Source organism: Vipera berus, assembly GCF_964194415.1.
Source record: "Vipera berus genome assembly, chromosome: 4".
NCBI classification, from domain to species: Eukaryota; Metazoa; Chordata; class Lepidosauria; order Squamata; family Viperidae; genus Vipera; species Vipera berus.
Genome location: NC_138206.1, coordinates 69,603,159 through 69,617,652, shown reverse-complemented (window position 1 = coordinate 69,617,652; position 14,494 = coordinate 69,603,159). Strand labels below are relative to the sequence as shown.

The 14,494-nt window shown below is 35.7% G+C and overlaps 1 protein-coding gene across 4 annotated transcripts in view; it reads right to left on the bottom strand.

Moving 5' to 3' along the window:
- SCML2 (Scm polycomb group protein like 2) overlaps positions 1-14,143 on the bottom strand; it is a 65,186-nt gene extending 51,043 nt beyond the window's left edge. For 3 of the 4 annotated variants that reach the window (XR_014026237.1, XM_081326242.1, XM_081326243.1), the window contains exons 1-2: positions 13,913-14,143; positions 6,518-6,615 (exon numbers count right to left, since the gene is read on the bottom strand). Coding sequence is in view for 2 of the 4 variants with exons in the window: in XM_081326242.1 (XP_081182368.1) it covers positions 6,518-6,530 (13 nt within the window). In the remaining 2 variants the exon portion in view is untranslated. Of the gene's footprint in view, positions 1-6,517; positions 6,616-13,912 lie in introns of those variants that run through there. The other variant, XM_081326244.1, reaches the window with a different exon arrangement.
- Positions 14,144-14,494: the final 351 nt, after the last annotated feature.

Sequence of the window (14,494 nt, the reverse complement as noted above, 5' to 3'; positions counted from 1 at the left end):
TCTTTGAATAAAAGAATCAATTTAATCATTTCTGCTTTATCTTCCCTGCTGTGGAAATACGTATTTCAATTTGGACTTAATAATCTTTATAAACTATCACCATTTAGATTAATAATTCACTGTTATTCTTTCAGATTCTTTCATTTTAAAGGAAAAATTTTTTCCCATCCATTTTAAAACACTAAACTTTTCTTTAAAAACATTTCTGAAATCAAAACTTTCTAATACATCTTTTTTAACTTCCTCTTAACATGCCTACTTTTCGCTATTAAATTTAGATCACTCCAAGTTAACTTCATAGAATAATTTTTCTTCTTGTATACATCCTTTCTAAAACTCTAAACTTTTCTTTAAACTAATACAACTTTCTCTTTAATTTTCTCTTAAAACAGATACTCTCAAGTACACTTTCAATAATATTTTACAAACTTTAGGAATTAAGCATTATATATAAAGGAAAAATACATTTTCAAATTTTTGATTAAGACTCAATTACAAATATCAAACCAATAAAAATCCATCCTAATTCCAATTGATTCATTAAGTTTAAGTCACTATTTCCAACTTGTCTTCATGGAGTAGTCTTATCTTCTCTGGAATTTTTGTCAAGTAGTTATAAGCAGTGGTGGGATTCAGCCAGTTCGCACTGGTTCAGGAGAACCAGTAGCTAAATGTACCTGAATTTGAAGAATCGGCTGGCTTCCAGAAGTCCAGTCTAGGCATTGGAGACCTGGAGGCGGCATCCCAGGCCTAGAATAGTCCACTGGAAGTGGAAGGATACCACTTCTGGAGTCCCACTGGAAGTGTGTGGATGCCATTCCAGAAGTTTGTTCTAGGTATCACAGGCCTGGAAGCCTCCCAGGCCTAGAATGGCCCACCGGAAGTGCATGATGTCACTTCCAGAAGTCCATTCTAGGCATCAGAGGCCCAGGCCTGCCTCAAATATGAGAACCGGTTGTTCAGGTATTTGAATCCCACCACTGGTTATAAGCTTCTCCTCTTCTCAAGGATTTCTCAATCTTGTTAATGTCCATAAGGAAAGGGTTCCAAACTTGTCCCTTTAAAGGTAGCAGAATTTCTTGGATTTCTTCTTTCAATTGTATTGGGAGTATATTTAAATTATCATAATAAGAGTTGGTGTCAGGTTTATATTCCAAAATTGCAACTGACTCCTCTGCATTGTCAGCTACTTATGAAATTGCCTCTGTGGTTTAGTAACTTTCTGTACATATTTGCATTATGAAGTAGTTTGAGAAGTTTTTTTAATGTCCTTTGAGCATAGCTGATCTATAAACTGATGGATTTTATTTAAAGATTTTTCAAATACATCTCTAATAATTTGCTCCTCCATATTCTTAACTGCCTCTTTAGTCAATGAGTAACTTTTTTGTATATCACTTAAGAATTGCTGGCCTATCAGGAATCATAAAAAGCAGAAAGTTTTAGCCACGCACAGTAAAGTAGACCTAGCTACAAATTACTAAAATTAATAAACTTTCTGCCACAACTTTCTACCCTTACATTTCTCCGTCAACTTTTTTTAAAAAAAGATACTCCACACTTCCTTATTTTTGGCTTGCCTTAGCAGCCTTCTTCCTTGTTGTTGAACACTGAATAAACCCCCAAAATGGTGCAGATCTAAAAAAAGGAGTAACAGGCTGTGAGTAAAGAGAGCCTCTTTTAGCCTAATAAAGATTAATAGTCCCCAAAAATGATTAAGAAATGAAAGGCATAACTTATTGTCCGTTTGAAAAATGAACTGATTGCAGCCACACCCCTAACTTTAGATGGCTATTAAACTGGATGCCTAAAGTGAAAAAAATGAGAGGATCTTATGAATGCAGATGCCCAAAAAGGAGCTGTTCAACTAAAGAAGGCATTCAAACAAGCTTGAGCATTGAAATCATGATTTCTAGAAAAGGTTGACTGTTGAGATCATGTGACAGCCCTACTTAGAGTGTTACTTTTATGAACATTGTGAATAAAGCTTTTCTAACAGGAAATTTACAGAAAATATAGTGATATAATCTATAGGGTTGCCCACAGCCCAAAAGCTATCTATTGCAATATGAGAACTTTTTAAGATCATAGTTGTTTGTAGAAAAAAGATTAAGAGAATAAGAAACTGGTTCAAATGGACTCCAACACATTTTATGCAGAAGGCAAGATTAGATTTTCTGTCAGTGTGACTCTAAGGGGCATCTGTCTATATACAGGTAGTCTTCAACTTACGACAGACCTCCCCAAAGCTACTTATGATCCATTTTCAAAGTAACAACAGTCGTGCATACGTCATCATGGTCACATGATCACATTTCAGGTACTAGGCAACCAGCACATATTTATTACTGTTTGCAGCATCTCATGGTCATGTGACTGCAATCTGTAAATTTTTTGCTGTTTTCTAGCATTTACTTCAAAAACACCCATTGGGGAAAATTTACTGATTGCCTCGACCCACAACTGTAATGATTTGGAGCTCTATTACAGTAGTAACCTGAGAACTGCCTGTAGCATACAATTCACCAACCCAACAGATGAGCATCAACTGCAAAATACTTGCAAGTTAGAAACTCAGTATTCATGGTACAAGTAAGTTCAAACATACCATTACAGAGAAGGCAGCTGAAAGTACCACAAGTTTTACTGGCAGAAATATTCAAAATCCCTTGAGAAATTGTTTTTGTGATCGACTAAAACACTGAATTAATTACGTCCACTATAGGAGCTGATTTTAATTTTAATTTGATTTGATTTAAATTTAAATCAAAGTATCATCTATATTACTTTGTTTCAATAGAAGAATCAAAAAGATCAGTTACAATGAACTGTCAATAGGATTCATTCTGAGGTTTGTTATGAACAATAACACTGATACATAAATTACTTCCATACTGATATTAAATCTTCCTGGCAGCCTCCGTGAAGAACTGTGAAGAAGAACCACAATGAGAGTTGTGTAGTACAGGTGGGCATTTCTGGGCAGATAAAGTTTTTCCAAAGAAAGTGTTATAAGCTTGAGTTGCCTGGATCATCAATACCTGATCCTACAAGGCTATAAACATCCAGATGGATGACTCGAGGGCATATTTATAGGAAAGACTCAATCCATATATCAGTGAAAGTATTTCCTAAGAACCTCTTGTCACTGTCTACATGGAACAAGACCTATGTCATTATGTATTTGTGTGCACACAAATATACAGGCTGAACTGGCAAAGAGATAGTTCAGGACAGTGTGTTAACAAAAATTGCAAATGTATTGTCTGAAACTGTTGGATAGTATAGTTTTGAACAGTGGTTATGGAAATCCCAATACTGTGCTTTTCTGTGTTAATTTCCCTAGAATTGGTATGTAAAGAAGCTACATCTATTTGATTGATAGTGAGCTCAGCTTACCATCTATTATCAGTGATAATGTTCTCATCTCTTTGGTAATAAATCTTGTCTAACTCCATGAAGGCCATCTCTACAAGATGGCAGTCTTCCCCCCTATCGCAATAATTGACAAATCCAGCTAAGAAGGAAAGAACAGATTAAGGCAGGGTGCAGTTCTGATAAGAAGTGATCTAGTAACTAACTGTTGCTAAAGATTCACACAAAGTACTACAACAATACAGGTCCTGTAGCCTGACATAAGGAATCACAACTATGGAAGTGCTTGAAACTGACAGACCTGTACTTACAGAATGATTCAAAGTATCATCTTAAAAACATTATATTAAACATTAGCATGAAAAATACTGGAGAAAAGGATTTATAGACATAACTTTACATAACAATTAACCAAAACTGAAATACTTTCAAATTTAATTAAGTCTGTTGGTTTGAAACTCTGGAAATATGACTAAGAATATTTTTCCCTCCTCCACTCTTGTAGTTGTCTGCTCGCCTTTAAAAGCTCCCTTTGAGACTGGAGACTGTTTAATATATCTTCAAGAAAGCTGGAATGGAAGAAAAGGATTGATTCAAAACTGGGAAAAGGCACCTTCTAGAGAGATTTTTCAGGGACGGCAGAAGATAGGAGATGAGAAAGTTTGCTTTTAAAAAGTCTGCATGCACCAAAATCTGTTCTCTTTACATTTACAACACATACTACTGTATTATGCAACAGTTGGTTCCTTGACAGATTACTGTTGCCATGTCTTTTTTAATAGACTTGAAATCTAAAATAAACATAATTGTAAACATGTTGCCATACACCTCTACCAATACCATTCTATACATTTATAGAATTCTATTAATATATCATTATAGAATTCTATTATTCTCAATAGGATTCATTGCTAGGTAAATAAATACAGGATTTGGGCTTAAGATGGCAACATTAAGACTATTTCAAAATATTTGAAATGTAAATTGATTTTCAACTGAATCTACATTGTTAGACTTATTTCTAAAATTAAATCTGGCAATAAATCTACCACAATGCATTGACTTTTAAAAACTCAAGGGGTAATGCAAAAAAATCAAGCACTCTGGCAAATTTAAAAGGCAAAATACTTTCAGTGAATATTATGTAATAAATTATAATCACAATGTGTTCTCTATAATTATAATAGTGATTTCAACTTAAGTACATTGTCCAAAGTGCTAAATACTATTCTACACAATCCTTTTTATCCAGTGTTATATAGACACCAGGCACACATTCTAAAAAATATGCAGGCTAAACTACCTAATATGACCTTTGGCTTTTTAACCAGGCAAGGAAGATTAGAAGAAGCTAGTACAAAATAGAACAAGTACTTAAAAGAGTTATTGAACTACTCATTGTAAACCATTCATTTAATGCACAATGGATTATCAGATGAAAACCTGCATGGCTAGAGGAGAAAAGAAGCAACGGCAGTAAGATAACCACTTCCATTCAAAGTCACAGTTGCTGAATGGCCGATACCTCCAGTACGGATAGATATTCTAATATTGGCAAGATGGAAAAGGGTAGCTATTTCTCTCCCTAGAAATTTCATCTAGCACATTTCTTCACTTATTACTGAGCATTTTTTATTTCAACCCAGGAAGATAAATGAGAAAACGTTTTTTGACAGCCATATGTACTGCAGAAGAAACAAGGGTGATTATATCTTTCAGTACTATGTTTTTACAGTATAGAAATAATATAAATAGAATAAGTAGTCAATTCAGACATCATAAGAGGCAAAAGATGACAGATTTTGGATCTCTTTCAAGCCAGTGCTTTAATCATAACATAAATAGTATTTTTAATATATAAAAAGGCTAAATTAGCCTATTACTGTAATTGGTACTCTGTCATCTACAGACAGCAGTGCTGCTAACTATACAGAATGTGAGTTCATAGTACATTTTACTTGAATATTTTGATTTTGTTAAATAATGAAAGAAATATTTGAACAGAATTATATGCATATGGTACTTTTGTGAGTTTTCATTGATACACCTGACTATAAGACATGACATTAATAGCTAAAAACAATTTAGAATGCTTATCGGATATTTTAAAAATGCCTATTTTATGGGGGGAAAATCTACCAAGTTATTAGACCAGTGGAGAAAAGGCAATTTAAAGCATGTCCAATAGCTCATGTTGACATTTCCTTACACCTAATGTATCTTTTTCACTTATCAGCAATAGCTATACAATCCCAGGAAAAGGTGCAACTTTTTAATCAGCTGTCAACAGCTGTTAAATGAAATCATTCCAAATAAACTTTCTAGCTTCAAATCCAGTTTGCCTACTATTTGACTGCAAATTAATTTAATAAAACAGCATATTTAAAGACTTTTGCACGTTAAATTTGCAATGTTATGAAAATATATTTTCTTTCACAAATTAAATTATATCTAAAGGTAAAGGTAAAGGTTCCCCTGCACATGCGTGCTAGTTGTTTCTGACTCTAGGGGCCGGTGCTCATCTCCATTTCAAAGCCGAAGAGCCAGCACTTGTCCGAGGACGTCTCCGTGGTCATGTGGCCGGCATGACTAGACGCCAAAGGCGCACAGAACGCTGTTACCTTCCCACCGTAGTGGTCCCTATTTTTCTACTTGCATTTTTATGTGCTTTCGAACTGCTAGGTTGGCAGAAGCTGAGACAAGTAACAGGCGCTCACTCTGCTACGCGGCACTCGGGATTCGACCCGCCAAACTGTCGATCTTCTGATCGACAAGCTCAGCATCCTAACCCACTGAGCCACCGCGTCCCTTTTTAAATTATATCTAGCAGATGCCATTAAATATTTCCCCAACCAGTTTGTTTTTCCCATGATCTAGAAAACAAATCAAAATTTGAGATCAGAAAAAAGTTGTTTATATCAATAGCTATTCTGCAAACATCTACATCTCTTTTTCAGGAAATTATATTTTGATCCTAGGAAATTATATTACTAATTGTCAAACTTTTCCCAGTTTAGGAACTAGGGGTACCCATTTGATCTTATTAAACTCCTAAAACTAAAAGTCACACTTTAAATGTCTGGAAATTGTGACTTCTGGTGTTAATGTTCTCTCTTTTACTATCTTATTGTTTCAACTTTACCTGTTTTCCCCATGGTTAAAAGTCTGGTCCTCCCTGTCACAATAAAAATACAAATGTTGCCTGAAAAGTTCACTCTTCTGTTTCAGTAGAATTGTTTCCTGTAAAGCAGTAATACAATAGATTAGGAAGAAAGCATGCACACACGCACGCACACACACACACACAATATCACACACAGAGAGACATAATATATACACATATATACCTATGTGTAACTGTACAAAATTAGTAAGTGAATAAGGAATGGAATTAAAAATAAAAAAACACCTTAACTCTGTTCCTACGCTGCACATTTTTTCCAATTTTAAGGTCTTTAAATTTCAGATTTAGACACTATTTACAACAGATTTATTGAAGGATTCTTATTATTTCTAAGCATACACACATACACATATATACATATAACATACATATACAGTACATGCACAGACATATACATATGCATACACACACAAGTTGCATTTATATTAGAATATTATAGTAATTATGTTCAATGCTAGCAACATTTAACATTACATAGAAATTGACATTATTTGCTTTAGTTTTTTTTACTTTAGCACATATACAATTTTGTTCTTTTGATTGACATTATAAAACAGTTGCAGCAATGAAACTGTAATCTATCATTTTATTTACTGCACAAGTACATCCAAGCTAAAAATGTAACTGATCTTAAGTCAATTAGATCTCTTTTAAGTCTGGTGTTCCACTTAAATAATGCCATTTATTTCCAAACTTTCTTGAAAAGTGCAATCTTGATAAATGCTTGAAGGTAATAATCCACAACATATTTTGTGATCTTTATATCTTGAACTAATAGTGTCCATTAATTCTGTATATGTTACTTAGAGATGATTGCTGCTAAATTACACACAACATATTGCAAGGTAAATAAGGTTATATCCTAAAATGACCCTATTGGTATTAAAATAGATGCTGTCCAAAGTAAGAAATTGTCATTAATATTATGACATAAAAAACAGGAACAAAAAGGAATATCACAGCTTTCCAATAAGCTACAAAAGAATTTAACCTTGCAATTGGTTTACTTTTCACTTTTAACTGTACAATTCCAATTTGTTCATTATCAAAGTCAAATATCAATCAATAAACTATTTTTATGTACATGGGTAAAGCCCTGCCTCTTTAACTGATTTGTAAAATGTAACGAAGCATACACAACTTGCTGAAACACTAAGGAACATTCATTCACAAATAACAAGTTTTACAGAGTTCAAAGATTCAGATACAAGTACAAATGTTCTATATATTATTTAATTGTGGTATAAATTATGTACTACTTTAGAAGTTTTTAACAATTGCATATATATGAATACATTAACAAATCTTTGTGCTCAGTCTTATAAACTTGCATAATACATTTAGAACACTAAATCTGACCAAATTATAAAATATTTGAGAATCAGCTAGAATCGTTAAAATATGAAACTTGAAATGTTTAATACGGTTATTATGCATACTGGCATAATAAAATGAATAAGAATATTTACTCTTCATGATGGCACTAACTTTCAACTTTCACACATGGATTTTAGGGAAAAAATCTAAATTTTAAATATCATTTTGATAACCTTTAAAATCGAAGTGCATTGTATACAGATTGTAATAAAAATCATTATTTCTTCTCAAAAATGAAATTCCCTAGGATGATGTCTGATCAATTACAGGAATATTTAACACAGGAATAAAAAGAGTAAATATTAATGTATCTATTTTTAATTTCAAAAGCTCATGTGCAAAAATGATAACATGAATACAGTAAAATATACAAATAAAAGGTAACACTTTTCTATGAAATTAATTCAACAAATGAATATCCATTTCAATAAAAAGAAATAGGAGCTATTGCAAAAAGCTGTTGAACTCAAATAGATTTCAAAGCTATCTTACAACTGAAAGGTGATCCAAGTCATCCTCTTTATGAGCAGTCAATTTTAAGCCACTTGTGTTTATCTTTCTATTGTTGCTTTTCTAGCCAGTAGCAGATTACACTTGCTCCTGTAATAAAGATTCCAGTTCAATAGTGATTATATCTCTCAAGCCACTGAAGTGCTTGGGGGGGGGGAACATAAAAAGAATTCCAGCATTTCAGACAAGTGAGCATCTAGACAGAGACAACAAGATTGTCAGCTAAAAGAAACCCCATTCAAAGGCAGATGACCAGTAATCATTGCCAATAACCTATTTTATAGTCTATGAAATTCAGCTCACAAATTCATCCTAGAATTTTAAATCTAATGTTGAAATTAGGAATCATTTATATAGTAACTTCCTAAAGCAAAGTACAATGGATAAAAATGTACCTGCCTCGTCATACATTGAAGATACAAATTTTCCAAAGATGGGGATTAATTTCTCTTCCAAAAAGAAGAGGTTTCCATCTCAGATTCAATATAGAAAAAGCAGTCAACTCTTTATTACTATAAATCATAATAACATGTCAGTGCATCTACAACATAGCATTAATTATTCATGTGGCTATTTCCTTCCCCTTCTCATTTATTCATTAAAAATCTAATACATTATCAAACATATCTCTTGGGCTTTGTTTACAAATTGCCACAATGTCACATACTAGGGCCATGTATTGCCAAGGGTATTTTTACCCTTAATTGCCAGAAGAGAGAACAATAAAAAAATGTGAACCTGAAAATATGATTTTAATCAAATGACTCCATATCTAATAACATAGAATAACATAAAACTATATGAACTGTTCAAAGTCTAAATTCAAGACGGCAAAATTAACAAGAGGATATTTGACCATTATTATATTTTAAAGAGTTATGTGCCTTTATATGAGTTAAATAATTGAGTCAGCTTTATAGTTTTATAAGGTAGGATATATTTTGCCTTATTCCAGATTGATAAATGATATAAAACTTGCTGTTTCTGAGGAATAAAAAGCAAAACACTAGCTAATCTCTTAATTTTAAATGTGTAATATCTTAAATTAGCCTATTACCTATATCTCAGTACATGGGGGAAGGAGTGCAGACAAGAAGCTAATAATAGAAAAATAGGCCTTAAAAGTATCATTTTTAAAATGTGCCAGACTACTTTAATTATCAAGTTATCTTTCACACTGGAAGGTGAAGTGATTTATTTAAAAAGTTGTGACTATAAATTCATCTGCAGCAGTTTTCAGAAAATTCATTTTAAGCATATATTTCAAGCAAAATTATTTGGTAATTAGAAAAATTAACGACATTGCTCTTATTTTATTTATTGATATGTAATTTTTTTAAAAAAGTTAAAAATATGTGCACCCATCTTTTTTCATTCATATAATTACAGTGATCTTAACAAGATTAGAAGGAGCATTCTTCAGATCAAGAAAAGAAGTAACAGTTATTCAGAATTATAATTAAACTACTTTGTGAATAGTACAATGCTCAGAAATCATACCTGTTCAAACTGCTTTTTGCCATGCTACTCACTGATTTGTATAATGAAATCTCTTTACCTATGCCTTCTTATAAAGTTACTTTAGAAGAGGATAATTTTGTAAATACACTTACACTGAATAGAATCTTACATCTGTACTTTAAGAGTCTTTTTGGAGCTTGATGTCCTTAGCAAATCAAATCAAATCAAAATCTCAAGATTGTTTGTTGCAATTCCAATTCAGTAAACAGAAATTGCTTTACTAGGGAAAAAAGCCCTTAATTGCAGAGATCAAGTACAGTTGTTTTCCCACATCCTGCAAAACTGTTTGAATCATTGTGTACTATTTAAACTAGAAGTGAGACAGGAGTTTTTATATTGCTTTGAGACTAGGAATAGTCTTCTGCAGGACAAACCCAATTTACATTTACACCTGTTGCTTTCAAAAAGCTCTAGATCTTTCATTTAAACATTTTCATGATAGTGCTTCATATCATAAATAAACTTTAAACTTTTTAAACAACAATTTCCTACACAAAGAGCACCATCAATCCAATTGTCATATAAATTTAGTTAGAATTAAAGATGCACTCCTTTGAAACTAATTTTACACACATTTTGAATAAGCAAAGAAATATTTATAAACCCTGCATAAAATCTTTTTATTAGAGAAAAATCTAACTACTGAGCAAAACATTCCTAGATGTGTTAAAATGAAACAATTCTAAAGACAAGCTATAATAGACTAAAAAATTAATGTATCAATTATTGCAGGCCAAATTGTACTTTATATATCCTAAATTTTTAGGATGTTGTTTCATCCTATAATACAACTCGTCTTTATTCTTTAAAAAGTTTTTCACGAACCTAAAATAAAGTCAGGTTTACTTTATTACAAGCAGATACTGCAGAGTTTATGTACCTAAGCTGATGAGTAACCTGAATATAACACTAATAACTCTTACAAGAATGGAATAAATTTAGCACTAACTCACCTCTAAATATTTAAAATTCTTGTCCTCCAATTGCAGACATTTTAGTAGTAACAGTCAGTATCCCAATGGCATAAACATGCTTTGTTCCATCATATTTTGATCAATATGTTAAGTACTGAGTTTTTTAAACTGTACTTTCAAACTTTCTATCTGAATGCGGATTTTCTTTTGTACTACCTGCAAGTGGATAAACAAGTAGTGGGGGGGAAATACAGTAATTAACTCCATATAACTTATCTTCCCCTCAATCAGCCATGTCTACTGTATGTGAACATATATAAGAAAAATGAATGGGCTTGGGAAAGTCATACTTGCAAGTCCACAAAAATCATGTATCTTTTAATCTTGTGTGATTTCTACTCATTTTTCACAGCTAAATTATAGAACAAAGAGTTCATTACTTTGGATTGATTTGCTTTCTTTTAAATGCATTACTACTGGTATATTACAGCAGCAAACTGCATGGACAAGAATAAAGGGAAATAAGCTTTAACACAGAAATTGCTGCAATAGCAGAATTACTAGTATTATTGGGCTGGAGGGAAGAGGGAAATATCAACAGTGAATTAGCCCTTAAGTTCTATAGCCGTATTACGGTATTCCCTATCTTTAGGAAAAAAAACTCTGTAAAAATCTATTTTTATGCCTTTATCCCGAACGTGCTTTTACCATAATACCATTTTGAATGTATACTTGGGTATAAGCCTCAAGTTATCCAAACTTTTACACAAATTAAACAAAGATGTTTAAAAATCTAAACTTGGAGAAACCATGTTCTTATTTATAGGACTAAGATTAATTTTAGAATAATTGCATCAGTACTTTAAAATTACACTTTGAATACAATTGTTTTTTAAGTTTTCCCTAAGCTCTTTTTAGCAGCTGAAGAGACATTATAAGGATCAACTGATCTAATTCAACCACTGTGTACCTACTGGCAAAATAATGTGGATTTTCATCTAAATTACAATTGAGCTGACACATATTGTATTAACCCAATGGATCACCATATTTATACCATAATTTACTGAAACTTTACATTTTTAAAAAAATCTTTATTGTTTTAATAGTATTAGATTTTTATTTAAAGTGATTATCCGTGCAATCCTACATACTCAAGATTTTGTGCAAGGCAAATAAAAACATTTTAGTGGAGACTAACTACTGCAGTTTGCAGACACAAAAAGCAATTCTATGTATTATTACTTACAAATATTTCTCAATGTGCTCAATGGGGCTTGTTCCTTGGTAGGTACAGTATTAAAACCATACAGTGCAATGTTTTGCATGCTTACTCAAAAGTAAGCTATCCTAAATTGTACTGAGCATGCTTCCAGGCACTAGACTGCACACTTGGTCAAAACTGAGGAAGAAAATAGGCAAAGGTTGAAACTGTTTCTTCGAAGAAACGAATGGGATCAGAAGTGTATTGTGGCCAACATACATACAAACTCAAAAGTAATAAATGTCCTGAAACTACTTGTTCCTGCACGGAAGACAATTTCTAGGCACAATTTTGCACTAGAGAAGCATCGCGTTTCTCTGTTAATATACCTTCCCCTCGTCCTTAAGGCTCTTTAGGCCAAGTCTCACTGACTTCGGAGAAAGATTGCCCTTCATTTACAAGACGAGAAGAAGCAAACACCGCACCCAACTCATTGGTCACCAGAAGCAAAGAAAGCGCATCTATTCCTTTGGGTGCCTATTTGTCCGGCCACCCCAGATAAAGTAACTGCCGCAGCAACAGTCGGTCCACGAGGCCCCACTCGCATTCAGTACTCCACGCCAAAGAAGAGGAAAAGGGAGGAGAGTCCTCAGCCAGAAGAAGGCTACATCTCGAAGAGGTGTGTCCACGTCTACGCTCCTGTCAAACCACATCCAAGCAAGCCAAAAATAAGAGCCAACTCAAAATGCGCGGGGGGGGGGGTTGGTGTAAAAAAAAAGTGCAGAACTGCCGGGAACAACTTCAGTCCTTGAGCGTTTAGCCCGAAAAACTTGGGGGGGGGGGGGAAGATTCGCCTTTGCCCCCGCCTCTTCTTCAGTGCCCACGGGGTTATTCCCGCCCTACTAAAGTGAAATGCGTGTTAAGCAGCATGCTCAACAGAAAAAGCAGCGTTGTTACCAAATTCACCTAAGGCTAAACGCGACAGCTGTGCTGGCTTCAGCTCTGGTCAGGAGATGTCAGCCGCTCCTCTCTCCTCCCCTTTCAAAATAAAACCGCGCAGCATTCAAAGCGCAGAACTGCCGGTCCAGAACCGGCTCTCCGGCCGGCCTCGACCTAAGCCGGGCTTTCCAGAGCGAGAAAACGAGTGAAAGCCGGGAGGGAATGAGACCTGCCATGCCCCCTGGCTAAATGCAGGCGTGAGTTCCCCTCTCGCAAGATCTCCCACCCCCTCTTGCCCCTCCTCAGAGAGGAAAGCAATGCTCTCTCTCTCTCTCTCTCTCTCTCTCTCTCTCTCTCTCTCTCTCTCCTCCCTTTGCCTTTTGATCGTCAGAAAGGTGGACGTGAAGGTTTAGCTGAGGAAAAAGAGCGGGGGGCGGGGGGGGCAAAGAGTCGCGCTTGCTGGGTTATAAATCCCCTCCAACCCGTTAAAAGTAAACAACTAAGGGCAGGGGGAGACAGCGCGCGCTCCAAACTGCCCCAGGACCCGAAGAGGCCGAGCAGAGAGGCAATTCGGGAAAACCCGAAGAAGAAAAAACAGTCAGCTAGAAGCCTTGGTTGGGGGAGGTCGAGGACGAATATCCGGAACAAGTGACCCCGACCTCGCAGGACACCAAATACTCCGCGAGGGCCGGCGGATGACTGCTGATCTGACACCAGTCTTTTCCCTTCTCAGTCCGCGCTTTAGAATGCAGGACCCGGGAGATCCCGCAGCGAAGAGAGGAGAAAACTGCGGGGAAGGGGGGGGGAGGTGAGTCCAGCTCCGCCTGCTTTTTCTTCCTCGGAAGCCAAAAGCGCTCGGACCTTCACTCGGGAACCGGCGCCACTCACCGAACACCAGGAAGCCCCGGCTTAGCAGCACGCCGTGGGCTCGGCTCGCCAGTCTGTCAGCTGCGCGGTGCCGCAGCCGCCACCAACATTCACGCTGCCACCTCCGCCATATTCCTGGGGCGTCGCGCATGCCCGGCAGCGGCCCTAGGGCTCCTCTCCGGCTTCGCGTCTTGTCTTCGCGGCCCCCTGATGAGGGGGCGGAGGCGGAGGGGGGACTGGTGGCAATTCAGCCGCTGCTGCCACAGTTGCCGCTGTGCTAGTGGCCCGCGAGAGCGAGTTGGGGGACGTTCTCGCGCGCGCCACGCCGCTCGTCGTGCACTTGCTGCTTATGCCGCTGCAGTGGGCTTCAAGTGGCTGCCGCCGATGCCCCGCTGTAGGTTTTGTCCCGAAACGGTATAAATATGGGCTTTCTCTGAATAGAATTGTTCTTGAGTTGACAGATAATATTGGATAGTTGTGTACTGATGCGCTTTGTAAGTTAGAAAAATGAACGGTGCAAAAATGAAACAATGTGCAAACTGCATTTCTAACCTGTCTGAAATATAGATAGGCTGTTAAGCATGCGAAAAGAGATTGTCAAAG